At 42.5% G+C, this 17,700-nt stretch overlaps 1 protein-coding gene across 1 annotated transcript in view; it reads left to right on the top strand.

Annotated features, from left to right (window-relative positions):
- Window positions 1-17,700, top strand: part of MALRD1 (MAM and LDL receptor class A domain containing 1) — a 631,029-nt gene that overhangs the window by 305,764 nt on the left and 307,565 nt on the right. Inside the window, exons 27-28 of the mRNA XM_019507962.1 lie at window positions 6,677-6,922; window positions 13,477-13,634. Coding sequence (XP_019363507.1) covers window positions 6,677-6,922; window positions 13,477-13,634 — 404 coding nt within the window. The remainder of the gene's footprint in view (window positions 1-6,676; window positions 6,923-13,476; window positions 13,635-17,700) is intronic.

Raw genomic sequence — 17,700 nt, 5'->3', positions numbered from 1 at the left:
CGGGGGAACACTCTAGCTCATAGCACTTTGTATGAAGTACCATGAGTTAGAGCACGGTCCTTACCATTTGTAGACACATGTGACCAGCACCTGTATGTGGTTCTGACCTCTGAGTTTTCATTTGTAGTATGCTTGTAGTGCTCAGTCTTTCAGCCCTGTCAGCCAGATGAGTGGCATGGGACCAAACAACAGGCTGGATCCTTTGTGGGGTTAGTGCTTAGATTGGGCCCCACACACCTGGATCAGGACCTGCATTGCCCTGGCTTGGCCCTACATGCCAAGACTTGGCAACACACTCTCAGGCCCAAGCTCTGCAGCAGGATTTGACCTCATGCTGTCTGATATACCAGTGGGGCCACACTGTCTGGCCCACTGGCCTCCCCACAGAACCAGAAATTTGGTAGCAGGGGAGTGGCAGTTAATGATGCCACCACTTCCCTAATGCCAGATTTTCAGTCCCATGGGGAGCCCAGAAGGCCAGATGACATGGCTCCATAGGATGCATCTAGCCTTCTGGGTGGAGGTTGAGCACCCTTAGGCTGGGAGAACATGGGAGGAGTGATGTCCCATTGTCTTGTATTATCATTTATTGAACCAAATATATAGTGAGAAAAAAGCTGCTAGACAAGCTTTCAGTTTCTTTTTGTTCTACCTGAAAACGTGTCCAGCAGCTCTCCTAACTATATAGTTGGTCCAATAAAAGATAATACCAGGTACCTTCCTTGACACAAGATGACAGGTCCTGCTCAGATCAGGAGCAGCAGCAGGATCAAGGAAGTGCAAACTAGTTTGGTGAGCTATTTATTAACCTGAACCCTCAGAGCAGTGATTATTAGCCAGTTATTTGTAGATCTTTAGAAGAGATTTATATACAGTGATCTGATGCCTTGTCAGAAAGAGCATCTTGGGCTTAGGAGACCAAAGAAGACAGAATACCAATGCGAATAAAAGAAGCAAATAAACAGACCAGCAAAGCTAACACTATGGCATAACTGAGTGTCAAAGAAAGTTTATTCACTCACAGATAATCCCTGTCGGGATATATCTTTGGGTTTGGGGATTAGTAGAATGTAACGTTGCTCCTGGGAATACTACTTTATGCTTGCTGCTAGTCCTGTTGAAGTCAAGGAGCCTACAAGAATAGAAAATATAATATCGAGATTTTAATACAGGCATTCAACCTATAATTTATCCTGTTTTGCCTCAATATTGCACCTGGTGTTACCGATCTAAATCTTCTGCATTTCATTGACATGGTGGATAAACTAAGTTTTGACTTTACTTGAGGGTTATTTTGTTGTTTAAATGAAGTGGGGTTGTGGTGTTAATGTCCTTTACTTTTTAAGAATGGGGGATAGAAGGTTTTTCTATCTATATATTTTAATGAGAGTATTTCTTTAAATAGCTATATGTAGAAACTCTTTAAAATACAGGCTATTCATCCATGTCCTAATTACCAACTTAAAAATTTAGCCCTCCCACCTCTCTGATTTATTCAGGGCTTATTAAAAATAGGGATTATTGACTCGATCAATCCTGGTGGCTCTTGCGGAGCCATTATCTTCTATTGTGTAAATCCTCCTCAGTTCAGAGATTATTGATCTGAAAGACACTAACAGCTCCGTTGGGTCCATTACAGTCTAGTGTGTCAATGCAGCTGCCATGCAAGGGCAAAAAGTCCATCTGCTAACAATCTTTAAGGCACACTGCTAGAGGAAAAAAGTTACTGAACCTCACAGAGGAGATGCTCCTCTCAATTAAACAAGTAGGGAGGGTTTTTTCTAAATTCTATTTGCCCACTGTGCCCAGAGGCTTAGTCATGTTATAGACTGATACCATGAAGCAGCTAATTGTGCAGAGTAGGTTTTTGGCATTGTTAAAAATATAAAATATTCAGAGGTCTTGATTTTTCTTTCAACCTTTAAAACCAGGATACAAAAGCCTTAGAAATATGGGTTTTATACTAAAAGTACATTGTGACAGTACATCCAGAAACAAGTCACATTACAAACTCAATTAGCTGGTGTAATATTATTCATTACACAGGCTTGAAAAAAATTCATTCATGCCAGACTTCAAGATGGAAATTTTTATTTGCAGATGACAAAAAATTTCACATTTCTACTCTCATGTTTCTTTTTTAACCCCAAACCAGAGGCACTGTCATAGAGGCAACTTAAAAAGCTGTACAGATCTCATTGTGCATCAGGCCAGAATAGAAAGGACTGTCAAGAGCAGGCAGTATCCTTTCACATGCTTTTTAAATTTCAAGTTTTCTAGGACAGTAGGATTTATACCTATATCCTTAGGAAATCACCTAAAAGATAGGATTATAGCAAGTGGCTCTTATAACAGCCAGCATCTATATTATGCAAAGCCTTTATGATAAATATCCAGAATGGCAAAAAAGGGCTGTCTGTCTTCCAGTGGAGAATAGGCTAGCATGACAATGCTGCTCTGAAAGGCAGCAGGTCCTTTGAATGGTTTTGTGATATACAGCAGTCTGGCTTTTCATTGAATTGGGTTGAATAGAGTAATTTCTAAATGTCTCCTAAACTAGACCGTCTACATATTTACTGTTACAGATTGGCATCAGAGAGCATTTTAAGGCAAGATCAGCAGAACATGCTTGTCTAATCCTTGTGTCATCTTCCTAAATTTTCCAACTCAGGAACTTGTAGTTACAGTAAAGTGGGAGCATGTCACAACTATTCCCTATATTTTTAATTAAGTAGGAGCACTCTTCATGTATAGCTAAGGCTTCATATAGACCCATTAACTAAATGTTTCTCTCAGGTGCCTGGATTATAGCACCTCCTGTTTTGGCATCAGTGTGGCCCTTGTGGACAGTCTGCCTGTATTTTTCATCCATCTGTTCCAGGAGACTCATATTCTTGCCTACAAAACCCAGTCTCCTCAGCCTGAATGATAGGATCAAGTTCTAATGTTGAACAATAACTCTGAAGTGTGTCAACTATCGCTTTCATGTTAATAGCATGGGTTCTCTGACATAGAATAGATTCTTAAATGACAATGTTAGTTCTTTCATTGCAGAAGGACACAGTTAATTCACAGCAGAATGAATAAGTTTATGCACTGACCCAGTGTAGCTGGGAATTCCATTTATTGGAAGGATATTGAAAGAATATGTCTGCACATTTTAAGAGCAGGACATTTTTATTTCTAGTCTTGAGACACATGACTTAATCTCTTCTGGTCACCACCATCTCCCAAAATCCACAGCAGGGGTGATCTGTGTTCCAAGTTTCCAAGGGTTCGCTGTTGTTTAAGACAGATTTCATTTATCTTCTTGAACAGATTCCTAATGTCAGTACCATCTGTTCCCTGTGTCACCACCCAAACTTCCTTCTCACAAATATTCAGTGCTCATTTGCATCACCTAGAGCAACTCCAAAGAACACAGAGTTCCCTTTTGACTTTGAACTGGACCCCAGTAATGTGCACCACCCCTCTAGCTTGCTAGTGAATTGAATGCAATAGATAAAAGGCACCAAATCTTAGTGCCCTTCTGCTGCATTCCCATATTTAGAAGACTTTTCACACTTCTAGAAAAGGGCAGGCAGGTGCCTTTTTCCTGGTTCCTCATTAAGGGTGTGATCCTGTGAAGTACTTTGTCACTCTGGCACCAGTCCAGAAAAAAACCTCAAAAGTTAAGCACAGAGCTGGATGTGACTAGGGTGATCAGCGTTTTGGAGGAACTAGCATCGGGAAGAATTAAGGAAAGCCGGGATGCGGAGTCAGTGTGGAATGGCTTTAGTGCTACCTTGATCTTACTGTCCCTCTTAGTTACCAAATATTAAGACAGACCTTCTGACCGCCATAAACTTCCAGTTTTCCCAGATCAGCTATCTGCTCTTTAAACTTCCCTGTACTCTAGGAAAATTCTGGCTCAAAACTGAATTACTAAGGATGGAATAGGACTCTTCTTTGGAGTCTATCAATGTAGCTGTCCATGCTTTGCTATAGCAACAGGGCCAAATAGGAGAAGCAGATTTAAACAAAAGCTTTTGCAGTTTTACCTCTCTGGTGCCTTCAAAAAATCACTAATGAAATTCTGCCAATTTTTGGAAACTTGGTGGTTTTGTTAACATTCCCTGCTGATTTCTGGGCATTTGTTGTATTGCATTTTCTCCAGTGTATGCTACAATATCAGGTGTTGTGAAGGGGGCACATGACCATTCTTTTAAGTGCTTACCATTGATTCTCTGTCTTTACTCTCTGTTGTTTCATATAGGTAGATAACTTGAATGGCCTTCTGTTTGTCTCATTATTCAGAGATGCCTAGCAGCATACTATCCACAGAGCAGAATGGAATGGTGCCCATGTTAGCTTCTTTAGTTTCTAGTCTTGCTAGAAAGACACTTGTCTAAATCATGTTTGTGGTTGCCAGGACATGATATATATGGAAACTGAATGACACTTGTAACTCTCTCCCCTTTTGTTAAATTACTTCAGGGTTCTGTCTTTCAAACTTTCCACAAAGCAGTAGAGCCATTCCTTATTTCCTTTCCCATTCTTAGGGGCTCAAAGGGATGCTGAGGAATAATGTGTTTTTAAAGTTCAGCTAAATTTGGGAAGAGAGATTAAGGGAAAAGATTGAAGGCGTGATTTTCCAAAATGCTGAACACTTTCTAGGGCCTAAGGAAATCCTTGCACACTGCAGGTGCTCAGAAGCACAGCAAATCGGCAAAGCAAGCAAAACTCTGGCTTGCATCCATAGATGCTTCTCTAGCAAATCCCAGGGTGTCGTCCTCCCACTGTACTCGGCCTTGGTGAGGCCGCAGCTGGAGTACTGCATCCAATTCTGGGCTCCGCAATTTAAAAAGGATGTGGAGAAGCTTGAGAAAGTCCTGAGGAGAGCCACGCACATGATCAGAGGGCAAGAAAACAGGTCTTACAATGAGAGTCTGAGAGCTATGGGACTCTTCAGCCTGGAAAAGCTCAGGCTCAGGAGGGATCTGGTGGCTGCCTATAAGTATATAAGGGGTGTGCATCAGGATCTGGGGGAACGCCTGTTCACTAGAGCGCCCCATGGGATGGCAAGGTCAAACAGTCACAAACTTCTCCAAGACCATTTCAGGCTGGACATAGGGAAGAACTTCTTTACAGTCTGAGCCCCCAGGGCCTGGGGCAGACTGCCACCAGAGGTGGTGCAAGCACCTAGTCTGGACTCCTTTAAGAGTCAATTGGACATTTATCTTGCTGGGATCCTGTGACCCCAGCTGACTTCCTGCCCCTGGGGCAGGGGTCTGGACTCCAAGATCTTCTGAGGTCCCTTCCATCCCTAATGTCTATGAAATCTATTAAATCAATGTTAGCTTGTTTCTCACTCAGGGATGTAAATGTTTTTTTATCTGATTAGAAAACAGCAGTGTCTGTGAATCAGTGAACCACACCCTGTTGCCCTTAGCACCCCAGCTATGACCAGTTTAAAGATTGTGGATAGATACAAGTAGAAGTGGTCTTCAAGGACAGCAGAAAAAAATATTTGTTTATAACCCCCCCCCCCCCAAAAAAAACCAAGAGAAACAAAAAACCCATAAAGCAGTAAGCCAAACTTCTCTTTTTCAGCAGCTTTGAATGGGTAAAAGTCTCTAAAAACAGGCATGTTTTCCTCAGAAATTCAGATTGTGAATTTTGGTGGTGATCAGCCTTCCACTAAAGCTGTATATCCTATTGCTGTATTTTTGTTTTACTAACAACCTTGTTAGTCTGTGTTCCTTAAAATAGTCTGGTCTGATGCAGCTCCTAATCAGTCTATCCTGATAACTTGGTTAGTTGCAGTGGAAAACCAGTATTGTTTTGCTTTATTTTCTTTTCACTAAAACCCTGCCAACATTTATGTGAACAATTTTACATACATGTGCATTATCATTTTACTTAATGATATAATTTTACTTAATTTTACTCCTCTGTACATGTGATATTATTCACTGTGTACTAGCTTTTGGCAGGAACAAGTTTTCAGTTCAGTAAAACTTGTTTGTTTGGTTTGGAGTTTCATGCTTGTCTCTCTGGATCAAGAATGCACTAAAGGGACTGTCTGATGGCCAAAGTATTTCAGGAATTGATCTGAAATGAAAACATAAAGCTTGGAAATGGATCCTGTGAAATGAGTCCAACAATGCTTGGATTACACAATAGTAGAATTAGCCTTCAGTGATGCCAGGAATAATACACAAAAAGGACATCACTATTCCATTGAGCTAGTTTGCAAAATGTCCATTAAAAGGCAAAACTTTGTAGTTAAAAAATAAAAGCTTTTTCTCCTTTCTTTTTAAATTGGAGCTGCTAAACTAAGCTCCACTTTGCAGTTAGAATGAAATGGTTTAATCCTACACCACATAAAAGGAAAATGTCAGCAATTAAGTCAGACGAAAAAGCTTTGTTAGTGAAGGAATGCATGGCTGGAACTTGCCCTCAAAAGCTTTACAAGAAAAACAGTCATTTATTTAGGCCATCTCTTCACAGAACACAAAAGAAATAAACTGATAATGGACTGGCACTTCAGGGGAACCAAAGGCTTTTAATAAAAAATTCTTGGACCACCCTCCTCCTCCTAAATATCAAACTGTTCAGATGTAACCTTCCAGTAACCTTACTGGCGTGCACTACAGTGTGATTCACTAGGATGCCCCTATCCTTTTCGTTTTAGGCTCCTGCTCACATGGCTATTGGGAATGTCAGAATGGCAAGTGTTACAGACCAGAACAAAGCTGTGATTTTGCAGATGACTGTGGGGATAATACCGACGAGAATGAATGCGGTACTTCCTGCACCTTTGAAAGAGGCAGATGTGGTTGGCAAAATTCCCTAAGTGACAACTTTGACTGGACTCTGGGAGATGGCTCGTCTCAAAGTCTTAGACCTCCCAAGGATCACACGCTTGGAAATAAAAATGGTATGTTGTTGATTCGCACACAAGGATATAATCACATTCACAAAACTTCTCATGTCTTCCCATGATACAGCAGGAGGGCTCTAAATATCTAATTAAGGTGACATTATTAATAAGTGAAACATTTAACTGGGTACTAGGTTCTTATATTAATTACTGTTCAACAGTGATTTTTCAGTCATAAAAGTTTGATTCCCAGTTGCCTTTTTTTCTAAATAGTACAACATGAAACGAACAAGACAATTGGTTACTTGTCAAGAGAGAGACATCTGATACAGCCACAGACAATAAGGGTACAAGATCTATTAGGATCCATTCCAGCAGACTTTGAGATCATTTCTAGTAAGCATCTGGTGAAATCTGAAGTATTACATAGTCTGAAGCTTGTTTTAAAAAAAATCATTCTGTGGTCTATCTCTGATACTCAGAAAAAACAGAACAATTTAAATGATTTCCAGCAGTTTTTCTTTTCAACTATATGACTAAAACATACCTTTTACAAAAATGAAAGCCAGAATCATGCAGAACCTTAATTTAACATAGTGGCATAATCAACAGTCTGGGTGTTTGACAACCATGGGATAGGGTCACTTTCAATCATTCAGATCTCTGATTTTTTTCCCCTTTGGGTCCATAATATCTGTTGCACCAAAAAAACTCAAATCAGTTTATAGTGGCCCATATCTGTTTGTTTATAGCAGGAGAGCATGGGCAGTCTAAAGGTGCCTGTGCTTTCCAGCTGCCTGAGGCATCAGCTCTGTAACTTTGGTTTTATTAAATGACACTGCTAATGCAGTGAGGTGGACTTTTTCAAAATTATAGTAAGGCACTCATTGATAGCCAGCTGGAGCAAGATGCCCTTGTGCCTAGAAAAATATTTTTCTATCTAACTACTAAATTGTACCTAAACAGTATGTCCTAGAGAGAGATGAGCTGGATGTTTCAGGAAATAAGTGACCCAAGCGATTTGCTAGGACCGAGTCCCAACTACAAAGGTCAATCATTTTACAAAAGTAGCCTGTATTCTCCCTTCATTGAAAGTAGCTGGAGTGGCTACAGCTCTCACCATTTTCCATAAAACGTTCTTCCTCTGTCCCAGAGCATCCAGGTTGCTATTCTTTTCCTATATCTTTCCGCATTTTAAGTTCACTCCTGTATTTGAAATGTACAGTGCTGGAGCTTGGAATTCAAATCTTTCACTCCTCACAGAAGCCAAGAGTTTGAATTTAGCAGCTGCCAGAGGGAATCACTAGGATATATTATGTGAAGATGGGCTTTGGAAGGAGGATGGTTGAATCTTAAAAGGCCAGAGTTTATTTACAATTGTGTACACAGGAGAATTTAGGAGCCTGTGGCAACTTGATAAGCAATAGTCCTGTGTGTGGAATAGGTAGGGATAAATAAACATTGAAGCTTATTTGTACACTTATTGCCAAATTTAGACAGTCTAGGCTGTTTACATTTAATGGTGTCAAAAATAAGAAAGTGCAAGAGAAATACAGGGGACAGAAAACATGCTGCACACTTTTTTGGCTTTTAAAAAGCTCAGTTCTGGTTTAAATGCAGGGTTTTAAAAGATATTGTTTGGTTCTATGGTCATTGTGTCTCCTTGACATTCATGTCAAATTTTCTTGGCATACAAATAAAAAGACTCTTGTTCAAATTGCTAGCCCTGCAAATTCACCCTAGAATCTGAAAGGTAAGCTATATTTTTCTTAATTCATACACCATCAGTAATAAAAATAGTGAAAAACATAGGACATGTTTTGCCCTTGATTACACCTCAGTAGTTACTCTGTAGCCTTGAAATTATCATGTGCTCATTTACATATGAGACTGTTAAATATATAAGTGAGAATAGAATTTGGCTTTATAATCTGCATTTACATCATTTAATTGTGTTGATAATGGGCGAGCTAGAGTAGCATTCAGCTCAATCTGTTATAGCTTTTTTGGCTGGTATTATAACTGCAGTATTCAGAAACCACTCAATCCCAGATCCACAGAGAGATTTAGGTAGAATTCCAATGCCTTAGTTCCAATTTACAATCCTCCAAACACCAATTTATGGTACCACCTAACTCTGGAGGCCCCTAAACTCTGTTGGTTTTCAGTTTTCAACATTAAGGTTCTCTAGGTATTTAAGTTGTTAGGCTTCCATGCATGTGTCATTCTTGACAGGTGAAGCCTGTTTCCCACTTAAACCTCATCAGGATTAACACACACTGTATGCTTCTCCCTACCTCCCCTGAGGGGCTCAATCTGGCAGGTATTCTTATAGCATAGGTAACTTGTCAGGCTCAGCAGAAAATGAAGAGGTGACTATAGCTTTCTACTAAAACCTGGGTGAAGGTTTTGGTGCTGCTGTCATCTCCTTTGTATGCAACATTGTAGTGATTAGAACACTTGTTTAGGATGTAGGGTTAAATACTTACATCTGCATAAAAGGATTGAAAACTATATCTTGAATCCCCAACCACTAAGGTGGAAGGTGAACATGGGTCTAACCACTTATGGGTGCGTCCAGATGAGCGCGCACATGCCTCTTGCACCATCTCAAACCTCTTTAAGATGGGGCAAGAGGCACATGTGGGAATGAAAAAATGTTCCCCATGCTGCAAGTTTGCAGCATGGGGAAAAAGTTAGACCCCTGGATATCCACGGGTCTAAAAAAACCAAAGTTTAAAAAAGTGGGGCAGGGCACGGTCCTGTACCATGCCCTGAGGCGACTGGAGGCTGGGTCCTCCACAGAGACACTCTGGCTGCCAAATCATCTCTATGGTTGGCCCCTTGCCCTGGTGCTGAAGCACTTGCTTCAGCACCAGGGCTCCAGTGCCATAAGTAAGGGGTCGGGGGGAGCTGGAGGAGGGGGGAGGGGACTATGGGGAGGACCCCCGCTGTCCCTGCCAGCTCCCCCAGCCCTGCCCATCCCTACCCCCATCTGCCCCCCCGACTCCCCCAATCCCCACAGTGCTGAGGCAAAAAACCCCGGCACAAAATTGCACCGCTTCTATTTGAGCTGCTGCAAGCGCATGTGCTTGAATATGTGGACGTGCCCTATGAGTGCTTTGACAACTAGCTGATTGTTTAAATCCATATTTTACATAAATTCATAGATTCATAGATTTAGGGTCGGAAGGGACCAAGGAGATCTTCTAGCCCGACCCCCCGCCAGGGCGGGAGAACAACAAAACCCCAAAACAAAAACGGGACTCAAATGAGTCCAGCCAGGTAGGCATCCAGCCTCTTCTTAAAGACCCCCAGGGTAGGGGCCAGCACCACTTCCCTTGGAAGTTGGTTCCAGCTCCTAGCCGCCCTAACTGTGAAGTAGTTTTTGCGGATGTCCAATCTATACCTCCTCTCCATCAACTTGTGCCCATTACTCCTTGTTATGCCAGCGGGCGCTAGGGGAAACAGCGTCTCCCCCAAACCCTTCTGGTCCCCCCTAGTGAGTTTATAGACGGTCACCAGGTCCCCCCTCAGCCTTCTCTTGTGGAGGCTGAACAGGTTCAGGTCCCGCAGTCTCTCACTGTAGGGTCTGCCCTGTTGTCCCCGGATCATGCGGGTGGCCCTCCTCTGGACCCTCTCCATGTTGTCCACATCCCTCTTGAAATGGGGCGCACAGAACTGGACACAATACTCCAGCTGTGGCCTGACCAGCGTCGCATAGAGGGGGAGGATCACCTCCTTGGCTCTACTCGAGATGCACCTGTGGATGCACGACAAGGTCCGGTTAGCCCTGCCAACCATGACCTCGCATTGTCGGCCCATGTTCATCTTGGAGTCAATAATGACTCCAAGATCTCTTTCTGCCTCCGTGCTCTCAAGTAGGGAGTTCCCCATTGTGTAAGTGTGCTGCTGGTTCCTACAGCCCAAGTGCAGCACCCTGCACTTGTCCGTATTGAAACGCATCCTGTTCCTGTTAGCCCGTCCCTGTAACCTATCCAGATCCTTCTGCAATCTCTCACTCCCTGCTAGCGTGCTCACCTCCCCCCAAATTTTGGTGTCATCAGCGAATTTAAACAGGTTAAAGACAGTGCACTCTTCATTCTCTATGCTTTAAAAGAGAAGTCAGCCCTACTTGGAGCTTGAAAGAGAGGCTATAAGTGCTCCAAGTTCCACACGGTCCTTTCTGAGGTGGAAGAAGTAGAGCCATGTGAAATTTTGCCCTGTGTTTCGTTTCAAAGCTGTTTCGATGTGTTTTGATCCTGGGGTGGGGGAGGGTACCCCCATGAGCTGGCCCTGCACCCCCTCAGGCTGGCTCCGGTACGGAGCCTGGGGCATATCAGCCCGTGCAGGGACTGGTGCCGCCTTGATCCTGGGAGGACTGCAGGGCTCTGCCGACTCCTCCCAAACAAAACTCTAAATGAAACACTGTTCCGTTGAAACGTCGAAATGGACGTTGAAGTGGAATGATGCTGTTTTGCACAGCCCTAGGAAGAAGTGATTTCTTGAGGGGACATATTTAAGATGCATCCTGGCCTCAATGGGTAGAAACAGACATCACCTTTGAGCCACTGTAAAAATTTTTAGGGTGGTACAAAGTGAAAGCAAATAAGAGATCCATACCTTCTGTCACATCACAAATGCTCAAATTTGTGGCAATGACAGAATATAGTAATAAATTGGGCCACTTCATTGTGACCCACATCTGTGTGTTAAGGGTAGGAGAGTAAAGGCAGCCTGAAGGTGCCTGTCCTCTCCAGCGACCTGAGGCACAGGGTCTGTGGGTTTGAGGGGCTTAGTTTTTGCACACCCTGAGAATTCCCAGGCAAATTCCCTCCAGCCTTGGGAGTGCCTTCCCTGTTTTCCCTGCCTACCTAGATGCATCTGAGGGATCTTCAGGGATATGTCTGGATAAGCAGAGAAAGTCACTGTTTTGCCCCGACATAGGGCATATGTCTGCAAGCAGGGTTTCCTTCCCCCATGCAGAAGTGATATGTGTGCCAGTAGAATCCCTCTGCATGGGCATAGGCCATAGATGCAGAGGGGGGGAACCCTATGGGAGTTTACTCCCTCTGTGCTTGCAGACAGGGATAGGGGAAATCCCATGTAGAGTGATTTGCCCGCACATGTATCTACAAGAGGGAAGGAAGGAAACTTCCAAACACAGGGGCACATCTGCAAGTGGGAGAAAAGCCCAAGTGAGGGTGCCTGTAGATGTCCTTGAGCACGATCAACTGTGGCATGACATATTGTGGCACAGCTGATCACACTCTATAGACAACTTCTGTTTCCAGTTAGTGTTTCCGTAATGGCTACTCAGAGTCCCATGTCTGTCAATCCCATAGTGCTACTTCAAACTCTTGGTGCATTGTTTAGGAAGCTCAGACATCTGACTCAGGACTGTGGGTTCCATTATGCAGACCAGGTGCTTAAAAGATAGGCATTGTAACACTCAGTGTTGCAATGCATAAGGCCCTTTGAGATTGAATTCCAGTGCTTGAGTGTTGGATGCTTGAGCTGGATCATTTTGGAGACTGCACAGAAACCTAAGCCTGGGTATGAAGGACTCTCTTTTTTGGACAAAATGAAGGTGCCTGTTGAAATTAGGCAATTAAGAGGGATTGTAGCTACTGGAGTGGAGTGGTTCTGGATCACTTTTTCTGACTTAGACACCATGGGCATGTCCAGATGAGTGCAAACACATTTGTAGTGCCACATACCACACAGTCCAGAGTTCTCTTCATTGCAAGGGCACACTGCGCAAGCATGCGCTGCTCTGGGGGTTTTTTGTGGGGGTTTTTTGACCCCCTGCATATCCAGAGGTCAAAAAAATATGGAAAAAAAATGAAGCAGCACCCACTTGGGCAGCATGCATTGCTAAAAAGCGGAGCTGGGCTGGCTGCTCAGAGCCATGTTGCAATTGCTGGTGAGGCTCCGCCCAGCAGGATTGCCATGGCTGCAGCTCCAGGAAGCCCCCAGGAGCCTAGGTAAGGCTGCTGGGGCCAACATAGTGCTGGCCCCAGCCTCCCCTATGCCACCCGGGGCAACTTGCTGCATGCCAAAGTGTGTGTGGCACAGGCATTCCCCAGGGACAAGAAGTGGTGGTGCAAGGTGCACTGCCACTACTTGTCCCCAGGGAACCAAATGTCCACACATGTCTGGACGCACCTCTCAATTCCACCCAAGTTTCTTTTAGATGCCTACTTGGCTGACGTCTAGTTATGTTGGTGAAAGGGCCCCAAAAAAGGGAAGGGAAGGTGAAAGGGAAGGTGCTGCAGCTGGCATCGGAAATGCTGTCATTTAATGGGCAGCACAGCCTGAAAAGCAGGTCGTGTTGTTAGAAAAAGGGGATACAGTCAACATGGGTGGAAAAATATGTCAGTTCACTGTCTTTTCAGAGACTCCTATCAGACAGTTTGCTAGCCAGTCTCTTGAAAATGTTAAGCTGTCCTCACCCTCTTCCTGGGGATACAAGTTCCAAAGAAGGGGCTTTTTTAACCCTTAAGTGATATGGTTTACATCTCTCTGCATTTAGTTTTGCTGAGTTTGGGCCATGAAACATAACCTGAAAGTCCAAAACCATTTTAATGTCATATAACTCTTACTTTCAGGACAATTTCTGTATCTTGAAGCTACACCAATAGGATTAAGAGGAGAAAAAGCCCATGTGAAAAGCTCCCGATGGAAAGAATCAAGGTCAGATTGTATGATGAGCTTCTGGTACTTCAAGTCATCCAAAGCCACAGGAGATATTCACGTTCTCATTAAGGTAGTGATTATATCATCTTTTCCTTCATGGTTGTACTGTCTGTCAATGTGCGTGGACATATTCAAGCTAAGAATGACTGACCATAACTTCTATTGGATCAGCCAGCAAGAGGTTACTCTCCAGTTCTTCTATTGAAACTGCTGCTTAGAGACCAAAGGAAACTAAGCTGTTCATGTTTCTCAAACACAATTTAATACTACATCAAATCTCTCATGATGTACCACATACAGAAATTTCTATTTTATAAAGCCACCTCTTTGTGCATAAATGTACCCTGTAATAAGACTGGGCTCCAGGGCCAGCTGTATATTTCCTGCCCAGCTTGGTCTCTAAGGGTACTTACACAAGTAACATTTTTCATGCAATTGAGCCCTTGAAAGCACTCTACAGCTGTGTTGCGACACACATGCATGGCTGCAGAGCACTTTTGAAGTGGACAATTGTGCAAAAAATTAACCCTCCTCATATAAGATATTAGATGAAGGCGCTCTGTGTTAGTGTCTTAAGGAACTTGTGTTCCCTAGGGTTAACTTTTCACATGATGTGGGCTGGGCTGATGCAGCCCAGTCCCCCCTGAGCTGTTGGGGAAGGGTGGAGGGAGGGGGAGAGCAGCACTGAGATGCCAGCTGGGGTTTGATGCCTTTTCTTGCCATTTTCTTTTTACCATCTTTTACCATCTACACTTTTCCCAGAGCCTGATGAAGGGACTTTGATCCTGAAAGCTTGCAGAAAAAGACAATTTTCTTGCCATTTTCCAGTAGGTCTAATAAAAGGTATCATTTTGGAACCAAGAGTTCTAGTTTTTTGTATGCCAGACCAAATGTCACATCTGTTTGTACTCTTTCTCTGCCCCGACTTCATAACTTTTAATGTGGCTTTTCCTCTGTATGTATCAACCCATCATTTTTGATACTTTTGGTGTCAGCGGAACAGTTAAGCCATTGACAGATGTTCATTTAAAAGCACAGTAAGATCTGATCTTCAATCCCATCAATCTTACATCCTGCCTGACGATACTTGCATGGCAGGATGTCCAGTTTTGTGAGTACAGGTCAGACTCTAATCACTCCCAACTTGGCACTGTAGGGGGTGGGTGCCTAGGATCATGATCATGGAACCGCCTATGGTACAGTCCCAGTGAGGCAACATGCAGCTAATCAGCAACAACCTCAGGACCAGACAAGAGCTTCCTGATGTGGTCCCAGTGTTGTTGACAAACAGCTGATCATTGGCTGGAAGGACCATACCATTACCAGTTTGAAACCTGATGCAGTCCTGATCCAGCCAAAGATCAGTTGATTTCTGGCTGGCTACAGGGACCACAGCAGGGCTTGAACCAGCCTGAGCTGGTCCCAGGAGCCAGCCAACAATCAGCTGATTGTTAGTAGCATCAAGGATGTACCAGGGATGCCTAGTGCAGTCCCAATGCTGCTAACGATCAGTTCATCATTGCTTTTCAGGGACACCCCAGGTTTGAACCTCACTGAAGTCCCATGCTGTTGACAATCAGCTGATTGTCCCCTGGTAGGGAACTGTACTGGGGCTCAAACCCCAGTGCCATCCCTACAAAGTAACAATCAGCTGATCTTCAGCAACATTAGGACCATGTGGGGCAGCCCCAGAGCAGTCCTAATGCTGCCAACAATCAGCTGACCTATTCAAGCCACGGTATGGTACCTGGTACCACATCCAGCCAACAATCAGCTGATTGACAACTGGTACAGACTGTACCGGAGCCAGCTGCAGCCCCCAGTGTGGTCCAACCAACCAGATGTTCATTTGAATGTGCTATGAAAACCAGCTGAAAAATTGCTACACATTTTTTGTGTAAAAAATTTGTGGCTGGTTTCACATTATAGTGCATCATTAATTGCTTGAACATGTGGCCAGGTGTAATTGTGTATTACTGTAACTGTCTAATTTTGATGCGCTAGCATCATCTATCAATTGAATGCATTTAGTAGCCAGTTTGAAGGTGGAGAAAATGGAAAATTCTAGCCATGTTGGCATTCTTCTTTCTAGGTACACAATGAAAGTATAATGATATAGTATTAGAAATGGCATTTGTCTTCACAAATCGGGGCGGGGGGGGGCGGGTGGTGTCATAACACAAACATAATGAAACCAAAAGTCTATTCAGCAAAAGCCACTTAGTAATGAGCAAAAGCTGACATTCTCCCTGCACCTTAGGTATTATGTCTTGTTTTTGTTTAAGAACAACATAAAACTAAAAAAGGAAGTTTCCAGTTGAAATGGCAGTTATATACAAAACGTAGGAAGAAGTGGTTCATACTAGGTAAACACAGATTCCAGCTGTGGGCATTATAAGCCACTGACAGTGCTTTACTAATATGAACCTATGTAGTACTAACAATAGGTTGATTTGAGGAAGTTCCCCTTTTTGTATGTATGTGAGTACAGTCAAACAATAGCATAAATTGCCTGGGAAAATCATGGAATCTCCTTCATTTGTGCTTTTCAAGAAGAGAGTAGATAAGCATATGTCTGGGAAGGTTTACAACTAGCTCATGATGCATTTATGGAAGGGGTCGGACTACATGATTATTGAGGTTTCAACTCTGATTCATGTGTTGTACCAGTTAGTAAAATATATATCCTAAACAATTGTTCCATTTATTTGACATCTGCCTGTTGCCTCCTTTTTCTGTAATGTCTTATAATACTTATAAAATTCAGGACATAAATTATTTGGGAAACTTCCTAATAACATCTCTGCTTGATTTCTTAATGTACATATTGTCTTAGCTTTTCATTTTAAATTATTCTTGCCCTTAAAAATAATCTGTTAATTCTTTCCCAGATAACCCGGTTATTACAAGAAAGTTTTAAAAGCCTTAAATTAGAACACTTCAACAGACTTTAGCATTGGAAGACATTTCAACATGCTGGGCTCTTTGGTAGTCATTAGGAGCTCTTCTTTTATAGGATTATTCCAAACACATATGAGTAAAAGGTGACCAGTCTTCAACCAGATTTTTAGCTTAATGAATCATGAGAGAAATGTATATAGCTATTTCCCAAAAGAGATCAAATCCATAAAGCAAACAGCTAGGTAAAGAGTGGTGGTTCTAACTATTAATACGTTTAAAAATTACTTTTCATTGGTAATCCAGTCACAGCTAAAAACAGAAAACATCCTGTTCTTTACAACAAATCAAGGACAACAGTGAACACTTACATCAAATCAGAATTTGTTTTGTATTGTGTTGTCATCATTTTAGGCTGTTTAAAGATGTAGCCTATGGCGCCTAATGCTATGAGCCCCTTAAAAATGCTTGATGCTAATGAGTACCCTTAACTAATAATGACAAACCTTGGCTGAAGAAAATAAGAAATTGTATGATGCATAAACGGGTGTTTTACATTCTGGTATCAGCACTGATTGCCGGTCACTCTAAGTACACTACAATAAGGAAAATTTGTCTAGAAGCACAGTTGGCTATTTATTACTTGTATATTCCATTTGGATTACATACAATGCATTCAAGAGGAAAAGCACAAACAGATTCTTTCATTGACCTACCAGTGGCCCCAATCCCACTGAAGATACCTATCCATACAGACTCCTGCATTATACAGAGTCTTGTATTACCTCTGCAGGACTAAAGCCATTTGAAATAACATAACTCTAGTATATTTTTATCATCAATAACTTTTTTTTTGTTCACTCTCTCTCTCCTTGAGATCGGGCAGCTGGTGCTCATGAAAAAGAGATATAAACAAATTAAATTACTACCCTTAACAGGAGGTCAAGTAGGTTTGGTAAGTATTAGATTTCTTGTTTTTAGAGTTTGAAATTGTCAGTTATTTTACATGTGAGCTTGTTGACAGAAGGCAGATGAGTAGTATCTAAGTGAAAGAAAATTCCAGCCCCTTAGGACTGCTTGATCGCCTTTACCTTTTACTTAATTCTATTTGTTAGGTGCATGCTATTGTTTCTCAGGCGTATTTATCTTGTATTGTTACTGGGCGTGTCTACACATTAACTTTAATGCGCATGTGTGTGTGTAGATGAAATGGGGGCCCTAAATTGAAGTGATGGGTT

The sequence above is a fragment of the Gavialis gangeticus genome, unplaced genomic scaffold (genome assembly GCF_001723915.1).
Source record: "Gavialis gangeticus isolate Ggan-Ray unplaced genomic scaffold, GavGan_comp1, whole genome shotgun sequence".
Lineage (NCBI taxonomy): Eukaryota > Metazoa > Chordata > Crocodylia > Gavialidae > Gavialis > Gavialis gangeticus.
Note: the sequence above shows the minus strand (reverse complement) of the source record. Positions and strands in the feature narration are given on the sequence as shown.